This window comes from Dermacentor andersoni, chromosome 9 (genome assembly GCF_023375885.2).
Source record: "Dermacentor andersoni chromosome 9, qqDerAnde1_hic_scaffold, whole genome shotgun sequence".
Taxonomy (NCBI): domain Eukaryota; kingdom Metazoa; phylum Arthropoda; class Arachnida; order Ixodida; family Ixodidae; genus Dermacentor; species Dermacentor andersoni.
In genome coordinates this window covers 84,921,890-84,943,485 of record NC_092822.1, presented here as the reverse complement: position 1 = coordinate 84,943,485, position 21,596 = coordinate 84,921,890, and the positions used below count along the sequence as shown (strand labels likewise).

Sequence of the window (21,596 nt, the reverse complement as noted above, 5' to 3'; positions counted from 1 at the left end):
CACCTGTGATGACCAGTGACATGGTCAAGGCGTCGACACCGACTTCGTTCGCCGCCGAGCACGTGTAGTTGCCGATGTCTGCGACTTGAACACCTTCGATGCTGAGAACCACGCTGCTGGCTTTAGTGACGACGGTGATTCGGTCCGTGTCGCGCACTTCGTCACCGTCCTTGTGCCAAGCCATTTTGAACGGTCCGGACGAGCCTTTCTTAACGAGACACGTTGCGACTGTGTCGTCTCCCAGTGAGACTTCGCTCGGAAATCCGGAACTTTGCAGCTTCGGAGGCGCTGAAACGTTTGGCAAGGTGACCCTTTCCAGCCGAAATGTGCTGGCGAGAAGACTGAACGGTCGCTCACGGGCCTCGCGCATATATCTGATAGCCTGCTCTTAAGACACTGATCCTTAGCAGCTTACAGCAGGACGATATATTGCGCAAGAAATAAAAAAGAAAGTATTGTTAGTATTCCTCATTTTTCCTTTCTTTTTTTTATGGGGGGAGGGATTCACTTATAAGTAGAGACATATCGAATTTCTGCGCGACAATGTGAAATAGCAGATGTTATACCCTACATCACACTATACCATTGCTTAAACAATTACATCGGGGTGCTTAGCTTCGCCAGTTCTGTTAATCCTACCTAATAAGTAACGGTACAGGGCAGTTATGCTGCTCGCACTTTATTAAATTTAGAGCGCGTTTCAGTCCTGCGTGGAATTATGCTTGGGTATATCGAAGGCAGAGGAATCAGTGCCACTAAATCGACATTAATATCATCGTTAATGTATCACAAAAGCTATGCAAAAACGTTGCCCTGACGTCCCGTTATAAGCGAGCAAAGATGAAAACTCACCTTGTGCATTAGCTGCAGTATTGAGAACTAAAACAACCAAGACGGAAAGGGCCGACTTCCTCATCATGAAGGGCGAATCCTCCAGCTTACGCTGGAATTTAAGCGGAGGGCACGAGTAGAGCGACTTCTAGGAACGCGTGCGAGGTGCTGCTCTTCGTGAAGCCGTAAATGAGCGGGCGAGCTGGGTTGCACATGAATGCAAGCAGAGTGGTGTGTGCAGAGCAGCAGCCGTCGTAGGTGGACAACTAGCGGCACCTTTCGGACATTTCCAGAGACCGCGTCAGCGTCGCTTGTTTTTGAATGTTGGGCGAACCGCTTCACGGGGGCCGACGTCCATGCAATGTCTTCAGCAGATTACGCTTCCTTCGTTTTAATCTGCGCACGATTCGCGGTATCTGCTTGTTTCGTAGGAAATACAGGAGAGCGTGTTCGTCGAGTATGCGCCCCGCTTGTCTTTTTACCTCGTTTTCGGGGTTCACTGGGAGTTTCATGTCAGGCCTGAAGCCAGACAACGCTCATGTTTCCATTATAGCCATACGCTCTCAAAGCACATGTCGCAACACTAGTCAGTCTTCGCAGACGAGCCAGCTTATGAGCGAAGCCACCACCTCTGCTATATCAAAAACGATCATCAGAAAGCACAGCCGGTCGTTCTATTTTTGCGACTCTCAAAGTTACTCGTCGACAGTACAATAGACAGGTCGACAGTACTTGAGGCCCCATTAGGAAATGTTTTGATGTTTTAAAGACGTCACCCATATCTTTTGTCGCTACTTCTAAGCCAATAACCACTATCATCGTATATTTTTCGCGAACAAATGCAGATCACGTGAGCTTTGCGACACCTGTCACTTTGGCGCGATGTAAGCAATCAATCTGTCATATAGCTCAAGTACACACACACACCTACGTACGTACGTACGTATGCGGTGCGAAATGAGGGCCAGTGATGTGAAGCGCAGACCAGATCGACAATCGAATCCCTTTAGTTCAGTGTCGAAGTACAAAGGGAATCGATTCTGTGGTATGGTTGCGGAAAACACGCAACCGTCAGTTATCGGGAGGGTGTAGCTGCGTCTAATCAGTTATCTTAGAGTGGAGTTCATTATGCTTCTTATCTTATCATTCTTGTTATTTATATCAGCTGGAGCTCATCATGCTTGAAAAAGCGTTCGCGTCTTGCACAAAGGGCAGGCTGAAGTGTAAACATCAAACAGCTGGACACGTTTGCTTACGGTTATACCCATAGTTGCGGCGTTGCAGAATTCGTGTGTATAAGCTGCGTATAGGGACAGCTAGCTTTTACCGACGGCTTTCTAAATGCTAATATCATTTCACGCAGGCTTCAAGAGGCTCGACTTCCTGCCGCGGTGGCTGCATTTTGATGGGGGCTAAATGCAAAAGCTCTCGTGTACTTACATTTAGGAGCGTAACCGCAGGTGGTAAAGCTTTGCGCTATTAAACCCAATCAATCAATCAATCAATCAATCAATCAATCAATCAATCAATCAATCAATCAATCAATCACTACATCGGTCATCGCCTTTTTAAAGGTCTATTCGGAAAATCGGCATGCGCAACATCGAGAAGAAAAACGGGCAACGGGCAGGCGTGGGGTACAGTGATAAGACGACCTTCCCTCTTCCTCCCTGATGTGAAGATTCATACCGTGTACTACGAGAGGCGCCGTGACGCTGTCGCTTCCGAAGCGGTTCCTCGCCGTGCAGCTGTAGTTGCCGACGTCTTCGGCTCGGAGGCTGGCGATGCGAAGCGCCACGCTTCCCATGGATAGCGTAGACACGAAGACTCGAAGATCCGTTCCCTTGCCTGCCACTTCTCTGCCGTCTTTCTCCCAAGTGATCTGATAGGGTCCCGCGCTACCCTTTTTGACCACGCAAGTGACGACGACTTCGTCACCCAGGGTGACGTCCGGCGGAAACCACAGCTCTCCGAGCTTCGGTGGCGCTGACGCAGCAAGAAGAGCATAAAGAGGTCCGTCACTTCTCGTGAGCTCGCTTTATAATTTGATGCCGCGGCACAAAGCAAACGGAGTCATGCAGGACGAAAGTGACCAACGTAATGACGCTCCTTACCAGCTCCAGTCGCTGCCGATGTCGCCGCAACGAGCACGGTTCCCAGAATTAGCACGCCAAAATTATCCATGTACTTCTTTGCGTAATGTGAACTGTTACGCTTCATACGAACTATTTTAACAGCAAGCGAGGTGTGTGCGCCCGCGCGTCTTAGTGATAACGCCTGGAGAGCAGCGTAGCATGGGTGCCTGCGCCGTTGGATGTATGTGGAGTGAATCCGTTTGAAGCACAGCCCGGACTTCCCCAGGAGATCAACCATGCGAAGACCTGGACAACTAGCGCCGCGTCGTGTTGGAGGATGGCACTAACGCTGCGAAGGATTTTGAATTACCGCGCGCGCGCATCGTCGCTCAAGTACCCGTCCGCTCACCAAACATTACGGCTCGGAACGGCGAGCTTTAGGACAGAGAGCACAGAAGGCGTACTAGTTGGCTGATATATGTGGTCGTAACATTCTTTGAAACATTTGTATTTTTCTACATTGTGCTTTTTTCGAAGGATTCTGGCAGCGAATACGGCGACTCAACAGGATGGAAGAGGGACCGCCAATACGTTTAGAATTTTATAAACATAACTATATATATATATATATATATATATATATATATATATATATATATATATAGTTGCAATTGACTCGGATCACCTGCAAACATGAAAGCCGGTCTTCTTAAATGGCTTTGATAGGAGACATGTTCACTCTTCGCGGGTAACCTAGCCTCCGCGCGAATATAAACTTAGGTTGCAGGAATTATTGGAGATCGCAGGGAGAGGCCTTCGTCCTGCAGTGCACATTAAATGTGCTGCTGATGATGATGATTGTGACGAAGGACCTGCTGTTTCATTTAGATGACGTGCGTTTGTCGATGGTTGGCAGTTCGCGCAAGGTACGCTATTTAATAAATGTTCATACTACCTCATTGTCCCAAATTCTGAAGTTGCCTCTTCTGTTCTGCCGCAGGACGAACAACAAGGTATCACTACCGAACAACCACTAAGCTGTCGGCCAGTGCAACGCTCAGAATGGAACCGCACCTACTCTACATATGCATATATGCCTGGTAAGTTCATCCAGCGGCCCCGACAATATCGCTGCAGTAGTCATCCGTACATCTTTCCTCTTGCGCTTTTTTCAGAAGTTTACAAATGTAGTTGTAGGCTTTTGTGTCTCGCTAATGCAAGCACACATCGCAGGTACCGGCACGTTTCTGGAGCATGCTGGGTGCACATAATATTTCGCTCCGTTTCGAGTGTTCCCCAGCCGTGTGACCACAAGTGCGCTGAAACGCGCGCCGTCGCAAGGCGTCTGTGGCACGGAAGAAACGAACTCTTCCTTAGCGCAGAAGCGATGAATCCAAGACCCCGTGAATACTATTCGCACCTCGCAGAACGCAAGCAGCGATAGACCAGTTCCTGTGATTTGAAGCATTCGGCGTTCAGGCCTGTCCAGGACACGGGCAGTAGGCGCTGTATAAGATAGAGGGGTTTGACGTTGTACGCGTTATACTAATTACGTTGTACAGCATCGCGGCGCCCTCTAGCGGACACGAGCAGAAACATTCTGCGACGCGGAGTGATAATATGGACGCGGACGGACCTCCTGCCTTAATTTTCAGACGCTTAGCTGTTGCCCCGCGTACACGTTGCCGATCGTGTGCGTTGACACAAAGAACGCCTTTCGTGCACTAACCTTCAACATTCAGCTCATTGACTACGCAGTGTGTAAGCGTCAATTACGCGCGCGACGCAAGTAAAAATCAACCATTTACGAGCAGCGATATGGTTCTCCAGTGGTCACTATATGTGTACCCGTAAGGATGAAAGTATATTGCGATGTGATTACCCTGACTAAGGTACCACTTGTGTTTTACTCTACTAAAACTGTCACGAGCTATCAACACAGACGCTGATGACGCCGATTCCAAACGTACGAACGCCAGGACACCGATATGCGCTTGGGTTGAGGGACCGTCGTGTATACTCAGTTGAGGATAATCGCGTGCACCAAAGATTGTGTCACCTGTCACTAGGAGTGGCACAGTCAGGCTGTCGGCGCCGAAGCGGTTAGTCGCTGCACAAGTGTAGTTGCCGATGTCTTCCACTCGGACGGCGTCGATGTTCAGCACCGCCTTGCTCGCTCCGACCACGACGGTGACGCGGTCGGAGTTGCGTACTTCGTGGCCGTCCTTGTACCACGTCATCTTGAACGGTCCCGACGAGCCCTTCGAGACCAGGCATATCGCGGCGGTGTCGTCGCCGAGCGAGATTTCGCTGGGAAATCCGGTGCTCTGTAGCTTCGGCGAGGCTGGAACGTGAGCGGTGAACAATGCGTTTTGAAAATATTTGAGCGCGCGGCAAATATAAGCCTGTTCTCTTTCCAGATGTGCTGCAGCTGTTTTCTTGTTTGTCAGTAAAAATACATATAAATAACGTAATATTGCGTTAAATTTGCGTTATATATGTGTTCGCAATTCGCTGAGGAAGTAAGGATGGAGAGCAGTCATCTCACACATCGGGTGTCGTGCCAATGTCTTAGTTATATCGATGATATAGTATAGAAAACAGCGCTCTCTTACTATAAAGCATTGACAGGTGCGACTGGATGCGGGCGTTAATACCGCTATGTGCAACGTTGGAAACTAAGTTATGCCGTGTAAGGTCAGCGCACTTCTTATAACTAAAAATAAAATAAAGGTAAGGATCACCATTAAATTGTCATCAAGAGGCCGAGATCTGACGCTTACCTTGCATTTGAGCACTTGTAGCAAGAAATTCAGTCGCTAACGCAAGGAGCATGCTTAGCAGCCTCATGTCGCACGGCGAGCTCCTGAAGACTAACGCGCCTCCAATTCGATGCTGAATGTGGTTTCACTCCGTGGAAGCTGCTTTTTGAGGCCTCAACGTTTCGCGCCCCTACGCAGGGAGCTAGCAGCATCTGGTGGAGTCTTCGCGAACTACGTGGGGGCGGCATGGCCTCCGAGATTTACCCCCGCGCGCGTTTCGAGAACCGCGCGCCGATGTGGATCTCGGAGGCCATGGGGCGGCTGCTTTCAAGTCCGGACGGTACCCTAAGGTTTTGCAGACGCGATGTCGCCAACTCATGAAGGCCTTCGCCGTTGAGGTTGGCAGTGAAGCCTTCATGACTCCTTAGTGACTTCTACTAGTTAACATGTGCCAAATAATTCTGGACAAAAGGCACTTGTAGCAGATGGAGCTCTTACCGATGTAATGCGAGAGTTAAGAATTAATTGCAGTTTTCCGGCTTTCGAACGAGCACTGTTCTTCGATATTGCTTGGCAGAGACAATATACCATGACAAAAAAAAAAAAAAAAAGATACATTAACGATGTGACGCGCAATGTTTCGTCAGACATTGATGTTGCCTTTCAGCAAGAGCTTCGGCAACGGCTTCGTGATGATATAAAAGTGTTTCAGGGAGCGCAAGTCACGCAAATAAGCAACGGTTTGAGCAGAACTGTCAGCATGCCCTACGTGGATGTCGCGCACACGCAGTGTGAGGACGTGGAAGTTACCTTTGTGCGTATGTATCTCCCGGGTCTTGTACTGTGCACACGCGAAACGAAACACGCGTATGAAAAAACCCAGAAGTAATCAGGTCAAACGGTGGGCCGATAGCTCGGCAAACTGTTTAATTAACCAACTGCCGCTACAAGAACGTTGCCGAACATAACAGCCAACGGAAAAAGTGAACAACGGAAAGGTGCGGACCGTCAGTGCAAACACACTTTCAGGTCATATTTCAGAAAAAAGTAGTGCCGGAAAGCATGTTGTCGTAGTTAAGCAGACGTAGCATAACTCAGAGTAACGAACACACGTCATCTTGAATTCAAGTAACGATACTATCCACTCAACGTGCGTTTAGTGACGCAGCAAGCTTAAGCTCACGCACGACGCCATAGGCGTTAGCTGTCGATGGCACTAAAATGTTCTCCCATAAAGGAGAAGGCCTAAATCTCATAATCGCCACAAATATAACCGTTGTCGTTTGTGGTTCACTAAACGGGGAAATGCAGCAGAATGAGTGATCTTAGACTCACGAAAATACGGTGGTATAAACGTGACCCAACATCTCGGCCACATTATGCCTCTTTCGTCCACATCGTAGCCATGGTGTGTTTGCCGCGGGCAGGGACGTATGTACGGTCCCGCCCACGTGTTGTGGATCAGTTTTATAGAGCCGCTAGTTTTGTGGCAACGAACCATAGCGTAGAAACCGGCGTATTTAGGCACCAGTTACGTGTAGGCCAAGCGAGTAGTTGAATACACAGTTCGCTCGTTTCTGCTTTGTTCCAGCCGCTTCGATTACAATTGATCGGCGGGAGCCTCGTTAAAGTTAAAACGAGATATTAAAATAGGGCGCCTGGTCGGAGATACATACGACAGCGCCGCTGCATCTCCGTGACGTCACCTTGATTTAAGCATGCGAGTTTGCTCTCGCATTGGAACATGTCTGCCCAACCCAACTTCTACGAGTTTTTCTTCTTTTTTTTTAAAAGACAGGTTTACTGTACCTGTGAGCAAATTTCACAACTCTTTCCGCCGCTGGTAATACCATCCGCTTGTGGTATGTGACGGTTATGATATCTGGTGCCGCGCTGCCGCGACCTTGACTGGGCACTTTGCTACAATATGCCTCGCAACAAGAACTCGGTAAAGTGACACTGCAAGAGAACTATCGGTGAAATGTCAACCTAGGCGCTACTACTAAATTAGTCTATATACTTTTTTCTACTACTCTATCCTCGCTGCCGTTCTTTCTACATTTCCCCCCCCCCCTCTATCCGCTGGCCGCAGTTGTTAGCACCCGAAGATAGACAGTTGTATTGTGATATGCAGTAATTTCCTTTCTTAGTCCTTGGTCTACGAAAAGTAGACAAACCACCAACTACTACTACTGCACGGATCCCCATATATTTAAGGAACACGCAGCTTCCCCGCTTCGGAGAAAGCCGTGCTTTCTGGGCTTCCCTCGCGTTCCGATCCCTCTCTGGCAAGAAGAGGAACTCGGAGAGCGAGTGCTCGCACATTTCAGTGACGGAGTTACCCTGAACGACGAGCTGCCCGGTGGCGCTGTCGCTGCCGAAGCGGTTCCTCGCCACGCACGTGTAGTTGCCGACGTCCTCGGCTCGGAGGGCGGCGATGTGGAGCGTCGCGCTGCTCTTGGACGGCGTGGACACGGCGACGCGGCCTGCCGCGTTTTTCAGCTGCTCGCCGTCTTTGAACCAACCGACGACGAAGGGCCCCGCGCTGCCTTTCTTCACCACGCAGGACACGATCACTTCGTCTCCTAGCGCGACGTCCGACGGAAACGCGAGCTCAGCGACCTTCGGCGGGGCTGCCGAAGAGAACGCCGATGCGAGAATGCGCTCGTTACGCGCTTAGAACGGATCGCAGTTCGCTGCGATACTGTTCGTTTGAGGGACGGAAGCTTACCGTTTGAAAGTGTCGATGAGGTCATCATCGAGAAGACTAGCAGCGTCAAAGTGACTGGGCTGACGCAGTTCCTCATTGCTTCGCGAGAACGAATGTACTGAATTACCTATGGAACGCAATCCAAGACCTCTGAATCCACCTTCGCGTGCAAGTACACACGCAATTAGTTCAGACTTCAGGGAACGACTACCTAAACCGAAGTCCTCGAACTGAATGGCTCCGGAAGAGCCGAAAACGAGACGCCGAAGCTTGATCTCAGACAAGCGGACAACTACCGCCGCCTGGTGCTGGCGACGCGCAACAGATCCAGTGACGAAATTTGAATGTCCGACGCGCGTAGATCGAACCACATACACATTCGGCACGAGCCGTACGACGCTCCGACACGTCTTGCATGCGCGGGGTCGCAGAGTGGAAAGTGCACCTGCTTCCAGTGAGGTGATACTTCTTCATCTGATGCGTGCGCATTTTATACGGGAGCTTCGAGATCGTGCGTGCACATAGAACCTCTTTTCTGAGTGACGTGACGCCGTACAGCGGCCTGCAGTTTGCGCATGCAAGTTCATACAGCTGCGAGGCGTTTCGTACATTACAAATTACCACATATCAATGGCGATAAGTTAGGATCACTACGGCTACGTTTGCTTCAGAACCTTATATGTGGAATTGCAGGGTATATTCTTGTCTTTACTTCTCACGCTTTTCAAGTTTCGATCAACTCTTCCAAGTTGAAGGTTGGTATGAGAAAGTCATAGATGAGAAGACTATTAACACAATGCGTGTTTTGTCGATGAGAAGGCACAATGGCGCAGATCATCGGTATTCATTAAAGTGATGAATGAGTAATCTGATGCCCCAAAGCTAACACCCAGATCCGCCGCTGGCATGGTGCAGCGTCATAATGAGCAGTTATTTTTTCCTGTTTGCAAGAGGTCGCAGCGCGAATTCCTTAACTCCATCACAAGTGCTGCATTACGTAATACGCACCGAAGACGACCTTCCAAACCATGTTTTCCACAATGTAGTTTTTTTTTCGCGTGTGTTGGGAATAATGAGCAGCTCAGCGTCTGTGACGATTGGGCGCGTTTCTTGGCCACAGCAGACGTGTTACGGCGTTGAAATGTCAGGGAAAAAAAAGGAAACGTGGCTAAATACTGTGGTACTGGCCCATATCTGAAAAAGCCCAGAACCCTCCGTTACGACGTCGTCCATAACCTCAAATGTATACTTGAAATGTTAAAGACAATCACTTACTCGACCCAGAAACGCGTACAGTAAGTATGGAAAGGCTGTAGCCGTTACCGTAGACTACGAGTGGTGCCGTGAAGCTGTCGCTGCCGAACGAGTTTCTCGCCACGCAGGTGTAGTTGCCGACGTCCTCGGGCCGAACGGCCGCGATGCGCAGCGCGGCGCTGGTCTTGGACTGGCCGGACACCGACACGCGGTCCCCGCTGACCAGTTCTGTGCCATCCTTGTGCCAACTGATGAAGTACGGTCCCAACGTGCCTTTCTTGACGACACATCCAGCGAGAATTTCGTCGCCTAGCGCTACCTCTGGAGGAAACGTGAATTCGAAAACCTTCGGAGGCCCTGAAAGCAAGCAGAAGTGTGGAATGACGCCGCGAACATTTTTTTTCTCTCATGACTGTGCGACTCGAATTTGTAGTGCAGCTTCCGAAGGTATAGCTTACCAGAACCTCTTGCGTATGCGATGGTGACGGCGACAATAAAAATCTCCAGGACGTCCCGCATGATCGCGATGGCCGTTGCCTCGATTCACTGAGTGCCTTGTAACCACATGAAGCGTCACACCCTGCAGCGCGCGATTAACATCGGGAGAAGCGGGCGGCAACCCCTCGGCAGGCGCACTACGCGCACTCTGGACAACTAGCGACACCTAGCGTTCGTTCTGCGCACTACTTGCGAGCAGTCCGCGTGCAGCGGTGCTGCTGGAAATGCGTGGCGTGCGAGAGAAACACGAGAAACGACCCCGCCACGTTCCACGTAAAATATACCTTTTGCAATCTATTGATAATAATAATAATGATAATTATTGGACATCTACGTCCCAAATGCACAGTTTGGCTATGAGGAAAACCACAAGTGGGCGGGCGGGAGCTCCGCAGTACTCTCTACCATCTTCGGTTCTTGATAACATGTACCGAAATCTCAACGCGACGGTGCTCCGCCAAACGCACCACGTGTCTACGGTGATATGTACAATAAAGAACAATGTAGTTGTATAGCGTCACTGCCGTGCAAACAGCTTCCTTGAAAAGATTCTATGATGAACGGAAGGGTGCGAATAAAACCAAAGTTTCTCTCTCTCTCGCTCTCTGGGCGGAGCGAGACAGAAGGAGTGTTTATTATAAAAGGAGGTAACGCTACTATAGTGCGGCATATGACTCACTGAATGTTCAGGTTATACTGTGCCAACACCGAAACTTGATGTTCACGCAGAGGCTCGTCTCGGCATATGTATCCCAAATGTACGGGAGACCATCACTAGATATTCGATCCGACGCAGCGGGAAGCAGCTGTACGCAGCGGCGAGGTCTAAGTGTTGCATTATGAGCGTCCTCAAAACACATTCACTCGGGGCCCCTTCTACGGGCGTACGCGGCTTAGGGCTCCCCGCCACTCAATCTGGGCAGCGATTTCTAGGCTACGTCATCGTCAACCAGCTTGACGCTCCCAATCGAAGATGTGTTACCGTTGACGACGAGCGATGCCGTGACGGTGTCGCTGCCGAACGCGTTCCTCGCCGTGCACGTGTAGTTCCCGATGTCGTCGGGGCGGAGGCTCTCGATCCTCAGCGCCGTGCTGCTTTGAGACAGCGCCGACAGGGACAGCCGGCCCGTGGGTCTCAGCTCCGCACCGTCCTTGCGCCACTCGACGTGGTACGGTCCGGCGCTGCCTTTCTTGACCACGCACAGGGCTATCACTTCGTCTCCCATCGCGAGATTCGAGGGGAAGGACAAGTCGGCCACTTTTGGGGCTTCTGGAAGCGTTTGGGGGAAAACGCCCTCTGTTGACCAGTGCTTTCACACCGCGCGTGCAGTATGGGCAGCCGTGCTTAGTTGTCAGCATTTGTCAGTTGGGATACTGAACGACTGGTGCGCTTCAGTTCAGTACGAGCCGAGCGTTTAATGGCCAGCATCTGAGAAAGACTACGTAGACAGCAAAGGGGGCAGCGTCGACCCCAAGCAATACGCAAGTAATTGAATGCGTCCGGAACCGTCCAAAAGATGATGATGGATGAATAGTTGCTAAGGGGGCGCTGGCTTGCGCCACTAAGCTCTTTTCTCTTTCTTTTGTTTTTGCTGAATCGCACACGCAGTTCTCTTTTTAATTTTTATTTTCTGTAACAGAATAAATGCCCAGCATCAGGCGTTCTGAGCCATTATTGGGAACTTCGTTTTTGTACTCCTCGGTTGTTTGTGGTCTCCGTACCTTTCCCACCAAACCCGCAACCGCCTTTAGGCGCTGCCGCGATGTGACGCCACCTCGCGGCAATAGAAAAAAAAGTAAAAAAGAAAAGCACACACGTTATCTCTGTATTGTAATTATTGACGCTTGCTAACCTATGAAAAACACACCGTAGCTTAAGGCAAGGCAGACAGGAAAGCGTTACTACGTTTCACTGTGCGCAGACGACCTTCCCGTCGAGTTTCCAAGCTACCTGATAAGCCACCATCTTGTTCGGACAGCAGAGTAGCCTGCATCGCGTTTATGACTTCGATGCTGTCTTGGCGAAGCAGTCTTCTTTGACGGCTTCCTTAGTGCTGGAACGAAGCTTAAGACGATGGCCACTGTCCGCTTAGCCAACCATCTACGTGGATATTATATACACTCAGCTGCTCGCGTTTTTGACGTCTTCACGAGTACTGAAAGTGAGAAACCTTAGTTCCCCCTTAGTGCCCGTCTTTCAGCCCGGGCTGGCGTCTCGAAATCCGGCTCTCGTGGTCGACGCTCGCGCACTTGTATTTGATGCTGCACGTGCTCATTTTATCCTGCACGAGCTGTCGCGCGATAAATGTTACAAGCGCTCTCGTAACAGGTACGTAGGACGAGTGACGTGTAGAGAGAGAGAGAGAGAAACAAAAATAGCAATGTTCTCGTTCAGGTAGCGCACAGACCCAGATAATATTGCCTCGTTACCAAGCCCGGCTTTCGCTGCTACCGAGAAAACCATAGAAAAAATAAGAAGGGAGCACGGCCGCTTTGAGCAACGGTAAACACCGCCCGTCGGGCAGGCAGTGTAAGTGCGTGTTGACTTGAAAGTTGATGACGGTAAACCAGTTTCCAGTGCCACGTCGCTTACTTTGTGCGCGTCTTCTCCGCCGGATATATGCATCACATCATGCCACATGTTCACGTCTTCGCATCATTCATCTTCACGGTTACCAACCTCTAAAGTAAACGCGCACAGTTCGCTGTTCTACTGCTGAGCACAAGATGACGCCGTCGATCCACGGCTGCAGAGGCCGCATTCAGATGAAACGTAAAAGGGAAAAAGAAAGGAAAGAAAAATCACTCGTGTGCCGAGCAGCCCCTGCAGCTGGTCGAAATAGGACCAGCAGGAGGACAGCGACGGGACGTGGAACAGCGACGCCGCAGCTGCAGCAGTCCGTAGGTTTGGTTCTGGGTTCGGCTCCCTCTGGCAGTCACTGTAGTCTTCCGCTTTATTTTTCTTTGCTTCTTTCAAGCTTCCCGTGGGTGTTACTAAACATGCACGCGAACACCTCGGTTTCGTTTTTCCATCTCGCTGGGAGCTGTTGGGGTGTCGTGAAAAGAACGCACGTTTTGTAATCGCTGCTTCTCGGCCCTATTGCAGATCGGCAGCTTGATTTGCCACTGAAAATAGTGCATGGCGCTGCTAATCGTGCGCGCGGGCGCATAGTCGCACGGAAGTTTTCATATTTCGCAAGCCGTCTGCACCCAAAAAAAGAAAAAAAAAATCATACATGTGTGCGTGCGTTTCTGACATCTCATTTTGATGTCTCTTACCAGCCGATACATCACCATAGTTGACGTCGCATCTTAACAATTCGAACAATTTAAAAGAACTAGTTTTAGTCAGTTATTCGGATGTCATAAAAATTTCTGGCCGCTTCTCAAATTGACTCCGAACGACATGCACTAGGTCTTATAAGCATAGAGTGATGTCTGTATGTATATATATATATATATATATATATATATATACACACACACACACACTTCGTGCACGTAGGACCAGTCGAAATGTTCGAGCTTCGTAAACTGTTACCTTGTACGAGGAGCGGCGCCGTGAAGCTGTCGCTGCCAAAGGAGTTCCTCGCTACGCAAGTGTAGTTGCCGACGTCTTCGGGACGCAGGTTAGCAATGCGCAGAGTTACGCTCCCGCTGAACTGCGCGGACAGCGACACTCGATCGCTGTTCTCCATATTTTTGCCGTCCTTCAGCCACGCCATGTGGTGCAGTCCAGTGTCGCCCTTCTTAACCGAGCAGCTCACCAATACGTGCTCGCCCAGTGTGACTTCCGGCGGAAATGAAAATTCCCTGAGAATGGGCACTGCTGCACAGAAACGATCAGGTATAAGATCATGTTAATTAGCCACTCAAAAATAGATGCCAAATTCCGAACAGGAAATGTTGCGCCCTTACCGTCTTCTCTGGCCATGGAGCGTCGTGGCGTCAGTAACAGAAGCGCGATAATTATTATCATCAAACATTTACTTGGCTTCGTTAGAACCTGCCCGGTAACTCGTACCACAGCCTTCATTCCGCTAGCAACCGACTTTCGAAACTGACTGACTGGCACCTCGCGGAAAAAGCATTTCAAGACGTGCGGTTTGCAACGGACAACTAGCGGCGTCTAGGGAGTAAAAAATCAACTTTTTAGGTGCTTTCAGCACGGCCTCCAAGATTCGTAGCACATTACGTGCACAATCTCGCGGGTCATGTATTCCAGAAATACAGCGTTGCGTTACATAAGGCGCTTCATCGCAGCATACATCAGGAACGAATCGAAAAACGTTGGCGGGAACACCAAACAAAACCATGCTATGCATTGCCGCAAAACGTGGCAACCATTTAAGCTACCCAGGTCTTCAGCACTGATTTCCTGTATACCGGCGGTGATTTCCTCTCACCGGCAATGGCGTTCTGCCGCGGAGCACTAGGTGGCGTGTTCGACTCCCGGTCGAACGAGAACAAAGGGCAGATGTACACGGAAAAGCACGAACAGTCTTTAATAACAAAAGGGCGAAGAGAGGCCGGGATAATGAAACATAAGGCATTGTGGGGTTACAACAGGTATGAGGTACTGAGAGGCATTTGGAAGGGAGTAATGGTGCCGGGGCTTACTTTCGGGAATGCGGTCCTGTGTTTAAGGGCAGAGGTTCAGTCGAGACTAGAGGTAAATCAGAGAGCTGTGGGAAGGTTAGCACTAGGTGCCCACGGCAAAACCACAAACGAAGCAGTGCAGGGAGATATGGGCTGGGCATCATTCGAAGCACGGGAAGCTCAGAGTAAAATCCTATACGAAAAACGTCGGAGGAAATTGGATGATAACAGGTGGGCAGCTAAGGTGTTTAAATACCTATACAGAAAGAGCGTTGACTCACAATGGCGGAAAAGAACTAGGAAGCTAATCAGTAAGTATGCCAGACACGAGGACGAAAAAGGACAGCGCATTAAACGACAGGTTAAAAATGCGGAAGGTAAAAATTGGATAAATTCAATGGAAAAGAAGCATAGTGTAGAACTATATCGATACTGGAAACAGCAGATCAGGAAGGAAGCGTTTTATGATAACTCAAGAGGCAGTGCCCTACTCTTTGAAGCTAGATCAGGATGTCTTAGAACGCGGAGCTATAAAAAGAAACTTAACGAAGAAGAAGACACATGTACTGTGTGTGGTAAGTATGTAGAAACAATGTAACACCTCATACTAAAATGTGATGGTATCAACCCCGATGTCGATGCGGCCACAGTCACCCTTCCTGAGGCCCTAGGGTTCAGAGATAATGATATTCATGTAAATAAAGGTGCGGTGGAAATTAGCAAAAGGCGATTGGAGAATTGGTGGCTCAAAAGCAGAGAGGTGACATAAGGTTAAAAGGGTAGGAAGACGTATTTAAAGAAAATCGAGAAATTCAATAACACACAACACAGATAAAAATAAAAGGCAAAATAAAAATCTGAGCATGGTGGCAACTGCCATCGCCCCGTTTCAAAGGGGACGCTCCTACCTTCCATCCTTCCATCCATCCGCATTTCGATGGGGGCGAAATGCCTACTTTGATTTAGGCGCACGCTTCTTAGAAGCCCGGGTGGTCAAAATTAATCGGGAGCACTCCTCCACGACGTCTCTCGTAAACCCAGTGTTGCCTTGGGGCGTTAAATACAATCAATCAATCAATCAATCAATCAATCAATCAATCAATCAATCGATCGATCGATCGACCCAAGTGCGCTGTGGGCTACTTTAACATTGTAACGCGAATTATGAGCGTGCTTTCCACAGGCAAGTTACCCAGCTTCCAATGCATTTCGCCCGTTACCGTTGACAACGAGTGGTGCGGTGAAGCTGTCGCTGCTGAACTCGTTCCTCGCGGTGCAGGTGTAGTTGCCCACGTCCTCGGCTCGGAGGCTGGCGATGCGAAGCGAGGCGCTGCTCTTGGACTGCGCGGAGATGGAGACGCGGTCGCTTTCCCTCACTTCCTCTCCGTCCCTGTGCCACGTTATGGGGTAGGCGCCTGCCGAGCCCTTCTTGACTACGCACACGACGATGATCTCTTCGCCCAGCGACACTTCGGGCGGAAAGGAGAATTCCCTCAGCTTCGGAGGCGCTGGAATTGGGAGGGGGGTTCACGGGATATCGGACGAGCCAGTTCAATTAGCGCCCAGAAAGTTGCCGGCTATTTAACGATAAACATAAATGCGATGATGTCGATTGAGCGCTTACCGTCTGCTTCAGAAATCATCACTGTCGCAGAGAGAGTCATTGCCAGCAGGATGCACTGGTTCATAATTTCCGGTTTCTTTACTAATCAGTGCGATTAACAACACGAGGGTCCAAAGTCACCAGGCCCACGACTGAACTTTAGGTGCGAAGCAGACTTGGGGGAACGACACTGGGTCCGTAACACCGACGCAAAGAAGTGCCGGGGAGCGACTCCACGCTACGCTCCGGCAGACGCAATTTCAAACTTCGAGCGTCGCGGACAACTAGCGCCGTCTGTCGGGAATTTCCACAGCCTCGGCAAATTCTCGCCATCCCGTGCGAGCAGGCGCGCACCGCCGGCGGCGGCGAGCTTGAAACGATTGTAACGCGTTCAAATACGACAATGATGGGCGAGACGAACGAGATGCAGGCTCGTTGCGGTTTGTTGGCCCAATCATACGGTTGTTTTCACGGGCAAAGAGCGACTGGCGCGTAGCGAAGTCTAACAAACCGCCTTCGTGTCCTGGTGGGACTCTATTTACACCGAGACCCATGCTGAAAGGGGCTATGTAGCACCCATTCCAACGATATACAAAGTCAGTCGTATTACAAACTCGTAACGACTAGTTGCTTTTTCTTGAAAGAGTTGCATTGAGTGTCGCTGGAAGTTGCATTTTCAGAATGTATTATCGCCGTCCCTAGAAGAATACACAAAAGATGTCCTCTTCGATACACCGGACGCGCAAGCACTGCCTGCTGATAATAATATCGGTACGGCAGACCGCCTGCCGTCCCTGTTGCGATATCACAGGTAGCTTCGAAGGTGTCCGCGATTGCAACAATAGGAGGGACGCTAGAATGCAGCGATTTGCTGGTTACATGCAAATCGCGCGGATAAGCTTGCGATTAGAACTCGCCCGGCATATTATACATACAGTACCAATGTTTTCGATCCAACGTTCGGGGTTGCGCGAAGCAGTGAGCCAAATCATTATCCCGAAATATCAAGCACTTCGGCGCTTTTCTGCACGGTGTATGAACTGTCCGAACAAAAATGGCAGCTACAAACGTCTCCGTAGCGTCAAGTGATAGCTGTAGCTTAATGAAGCTGCTCAGCGACAAAAGCAGGACCATGCACATCGCCATGCGCGCAATTGGACCACATCATCATTACCGACTATAGTCGGTCATACGGGCTACATAAAACGACAATGGGACAGTTTGAGGGCTTCGCTAAGAACCAATCACTTCGCTAACAACCGGCCTGCAGAAAGCTTGTTTTTGGAGCGTAGAAGACAATAGCTTGAAGAAGCTGGGCTCACAATGCGTGCTACAAAACTAGAGCACTCGATCACGCATTATTTGGTTGTGCACATAACAGCACTTGCTCGAACTGCGTCACCCAGAAATTCCCAATGCACTTGAAATTATCTGTATTTGCAACACGTTAATCAGTTTTGTAAGGGAAATCAGTACCCGGCTAATTACTTATCGGTGGGCCACGCTTCCTCCCCCCAGACGCCCGACATACGCAGTCTACAAAACGGGAAGTCACGCTAAAGCTTCGTTGTTAGCGTTCCTTTATATGTTGCACGTGCGTGTGAACGTACGCAACGGATTCGTTTTTTACGTTTCACAGCGCACCAATTACAACACGTGTTCCGAAGAGGCACGTCTTGTGACAGTCCACACGCCTCTTCGCCACCGCTACCAAAATAGTTGTGTTGTAATCAGTGGAAAATCACCGAATGCGATTCCCGCGGCTGTGCCACCGCAGAGCTTCTGCAGCGAGAATGGAAGTTTTGCTGCGTCTCACATTCCTTCAAGTACAGTAGTACGGCCAGTCATTTGATTTGGCCTTTGGTTTCACGTAACTATAATCATACAAAGTCTTGACGCGTGGTTTTCGTCTTAATTTAAGTCACATAGTTTGTAGAAACATAAAAAGCTGGTTTTTGCATGCCGACGTTCCTTATTACAGGCATTACGCAATTCACCTGTTACCAGGAGCGGCAAGGTCAGGGCGTCGCTCCCAAAGGCGTTGCTAGCCTCGCAAGTGTAGTTCCCGACGTCCTCCACGCGGACGCCGTCGATGCTCAGGGCGGTGCTGCTACTTTTGACGCTCACGGTCACGTGGTCGGAGCTCTCGACCGGTGCACCGCCCTTCAGCCACGTCAACGCGTACGGTCCCGCGGATCCTTTCTTCACGGAGCAGGTTCCAACGATCTCTTCGCCCAGAGAAACTTCCGCTGGAAAGCCGGCGCTCTGCAGCTTGGGAGCGCCTGAAATACGCGCTTGCTTTCCGTCATCGTTCGCATTGCTTCCTTGGTATCATTGCGAGCAGCGTTGTTAATGTATACATGTCATGCCACGCTTACCGCTTTATCTTCGTTAAATTGCTGATAAATCGCGGCCTTGCCCGCCTTGCTAAGCTGAACTTGTCTCGAAACTAAGTACTTAAATGCTGTAAGCTAACGCAAAGAGGCAAGCAGACAATAATAATAAAAAAAAAAACGCCTTCGAATAGCACAGAAAGGCACAAGGAGCGCTTCCAATAAAGCAGTAGTCAATTTGGAGTACGGTGCATTCTTTTAGGTAGATGACTTCTGAAGTGTGGTACATTATATTGTGCCTGCTATACTTTTGATTGCTGCCACTTTTCGAGATGTACTTCATCAATATTACCTAATGGCTAACATATTTTTTTCTTTAGTTAGCGGTGTTCTGTTCTTGTTTATTACTGTCTCAGCATACACTTCTAACACCAGTTTTCACTTAGTTTGTATTTGCTGCTTTTCATTGTATTTCCCCATTCTTTTGCGGGCTGGCAGTCCCCATACTGCTCAACGCTCTACGACCTCGTCCTACGTATTTCCGGTATGAATGTCCACCACTGAGTAACTTGAATAAGCTGCAACTGAACCTGCGCACTATGTATGAACCTGCAGGAATCTCCAAGGTGACTTAGCGATCGCAGCACCAAACTTGCAGCTTCCAGCACCTTTCGCGAGAAGCTCTCGTTTCCGACTCGCGCGAGCAAAGCAAACACTTTTTTTTTTTTTTTTTTTCAGTTTAACGGCACGCATGATCGCTATCAGCATGTAGCCTCCAACACGCGTAAACCGCAACTCTGAAACGAACTTTCCTTCTCCTTTTTTTTATTACTAGAACAATTTAAGCTACAAACGTTTCCAGCTAAAAGCAACGGAGAGTTAGTGAAGCAGGTGGAACACAGAATAGGAGACAGATACCATAGCATACCTGTTGAACGGACTGAGCCTCTTGCAGTGGAGGTAATGAAAACACAAAAGGTCAAAATTTTCCAAACTGATTCGAGTGACATGTTTGCGGACTCTTTTTTGCAAAACTACAGCGCGTGTGGCGCAAACTGCTTAACTACCCGTACCGACTGAACGGGGGAGATTCGGGCCGCGGGTACGCCAAGAGGCAGAAAGCATCGAGTGTAGCGCAAGACGGACAACTAGCGTCTTCTGGTGTCGATACCGAGAAACACAAAACCCGCGGAAATGTAAAGTCACGCGAAGTTGTCCGGGGCGTAAGCTGTGCTACAGGCGTTGACAGGAAGCCGTCCGAGTTTCCAGTTTCCGTGGCGCTATGCGGCAAAAAATCTGGCTTATACCAGGAGGCTAAACACACACACACACAGAGAGAGAGAGAGAGAGAGAGAGAGAGAGAGAGTGAGCTGAGCAAACTGATCAAAGGGAGCGTCGTGCGTCATGCTCGTCTGACGGTGAGACGTAAAGTTACGCCTCTCATGGGCGTCTACTGTGGGTGAGACAGTTGCGCTCTTCAGCAGCACAGTTTCGCTTTCCTGTGTGAAATCGGCCGGAATTCATTACAGTGTAAAAATTATTAGCATCAACTTCTTTGCACGGAAACGGTTAAGAGCTCCTGGGATGGCACGCTTCAATACTTCTGCTGGAATAAATCGCACGACTTAATTAGATTAATTTGCATAACTAATTGTGTAATTCATATTTAAGCATAACCATGTAATTATCTCACCTTCCCTATTAGTGAATTCTGAAGGCGTGTCGTGAAATACCCGATATAAGAGACATCCTGCCATGAGGACACACCCCTGTCCCCTCGTTTATCGCATTGGGACTAGCTTCATTGAATATGAATGTGTAAACAGCAATTTCAGAGCAACGACCATGACCTGCAGAAACTTTCTGCGAGTGTCGCTGGGATAGCTCTATTCACAACGCCAATGAAAATGAATCGTGCTAATTAATGACAATGAGGCTGTGACCATTCTATGTGCGCTAGTGTCCGCGCTGATTTCTCAGCCTTTCTGAATTCGCCGTCTCCTTTGCTTTCACGTGGCAACGATAGAGAGTTTTTAGGTGGGCGGCGCCCGCGAGGGTGCTTGCTTGCCAAAAGAACCCAAAGTCTAGCTGCTTGCCTTTTGCTGTGACGGACGTGGCTTGCGTATACGCAAGCGAAAAGCGAGCCTCGCAGCGCTCCCTATTAACTAAAACTCTCTTACATACACTAGACTGCAGCGCCGAAGAAAGTGCGCGCTCACGAGAGCGATTTTCCGGAGACTCTCGCAGCACGTTTTCCCGTAGGCAGAACGGACTCTGCACGTCGTGACCACCCGCCGCAGCTGTCCGGTGGTTGCGGCGTTGCGCTGCCGAGTTCGAGGTCGCGGGTTCGATCCCGTCCGCCACGGCCACACTTCGATGGGGGCTTGACGCAACAAAAACACACTCGCGTATACCGTACCTTTAGTGCACGTTAAAGAACAGGAAGTGGTCACAATTAATCGGTCGCCAGGCCCACCTGTAGCTATATACGACATACCACATTCGTATGACGCTGTTTCACAAGGGCTATAAACCAAACATGCTTGCCTTACGGCCGGACTATAATAATTAAAATAATAACGCTTATTTGCACATAAAAGGATAACCGTGGATGGCGTGCGAGGCTGTGCAGAAGGGTCAAAACCAGCAAGCATGTGCGCCTGCGCGAGCCTGTCGTCCGCCATGTTGGATTCACATCGAGCGCGTTTCGGAAAAGTTGGCATAGATATGCCGACGATCACTACTCGAGCTTTATCCGTTCACGTTATGCGCACTGCCATTGCACACGCAATCGAATACCAAGCATGAAACAGGGGAACACCAAACAACGCTGTAGATGTCCAAAATATGGCGGTCAACGTGTGTTTCCGGCTCTATTGTCACTTCCGGTGCCGGCAGCTCGCAAACGCATAGCCTTCGAGATCAGTTTCC

At 49.6% G+C, this 21,596-nt stretch overlaps 3 protein-coding genes across 13 annotated transcripts in view; 1 reads left to right on the top strand and 2 right to left on the bottom strand.

The window, feature by feature from the left end:
* Nucleotides 1–21,596, top strand: part of LOC140213109 (uncharacterized) — a 292,692-nt gene that overhangs the window by 214,688 nt on the left and 56,408 nt on the right. For 4 of the 5 annotated variants that reach the window (XR_011890047.1, XM_072284240.1, XM_072284243.1 and 1 more), the window contains one exon: nucleotides 3,907–4,006. The exons of the other annotated variant lie outside the window; for it this stretch is intronic. The gene's annotated coding sequence lies outside the window, so the exon portion shown is untranslated. The remainder of the gene's footprint in view (nucleotides 1–3,906; nucleotides 4,007–21,596) is intronic. 5 annotated transcript variants of the gene reach the window in all.
* The window catches only part of LOC126528332 (cell adhesion molecule Dscam1-like), a 150,715-nt gene that overhangs the window by 72,931 nt on the left and 56,188 nt on the right, over nucleotides 1–21,596 (bottom strand). The window contains exons 1-2 of one of the 7 annotated variants that reach the window (XM_072284231.1): nucleotides 2,946–3,113; nucleotides 2,521–2,817 (exon numbers count right to left, since the gene is read on the bottom strand). The exons of 4 other annotated variants lie outside the window; for them this stretch is intronic. In XM_072284231.1, coding sequence (XP_072140332.1) covers nucleotides 2,521–2,817; nucleotides 2,946–3,051 — 403 coding nt within the window. In that variant the 5' untranslated portion in view covers nucleotides 3,052–3,113. Of the gene's footprint in view, nucleotides 1–3; nucleotides 266–2,520; nucleotides 2,818–2,945; nucleotides 3,114–21,596 lie in introns of those variants that run through there. 2 more of the 7 variants (XM_072284236.1, XM_072284237.1) reach the window with 2 other exon arrangements.
* On the bottom strand, nucleotides 7,076–21,349 carry LOC126527847 (hemicentin-2-like). The gene is made up of 9 exons (XM_055068944.2): nucleotides 21,310–21,349; nucleotides 18,330–18,614; nucleotides 15,950–16,237; nucleotides 13,672–13,959; nucleotides 11,069–11,400; nucleotides 9,650–10,035; nucleotides 8,754–8,823; nucleotides 8,400–8,505; nucleotides 7,076–8,301 (listed from the first exon to the last, which is right to left on the bottom strand). The coding sequence occupies exons 1-9, from the start codon at nucleotides 21,347–21,349 to the stop codon at nucleotides 7,724–7,726; spliced, it is 2,373 nt and encodes a 790-aa protein (XP_054924919.2). The 3' UTR covers nucleotides 7,076–7,723.

Bases quoted from the DNA above. Each gene is read 5' to 3' on its own strand.
- LOC126527847 (XM_055068944.2), bottom strand. From the start codon at position 21,349: ATGGCGGACGACAGGCTCGCGCAGGCGCACATGCTTGCTG. The intron at 18,615-21,309 runs GTTTTGACCCTT...CGCGTATTTCAG, and splicing joins GCAGGCGCACATGCTTGCTG to GCGCTCCCAAGCTGCAGAGC. The intron at 8,506-8,753 runs GTATGTGGTTCG...TGCGTTCCATAG, and splicing joins GTACGGCTCGTGCCGAATGT to GTAATTCAGTACATTCGTTC.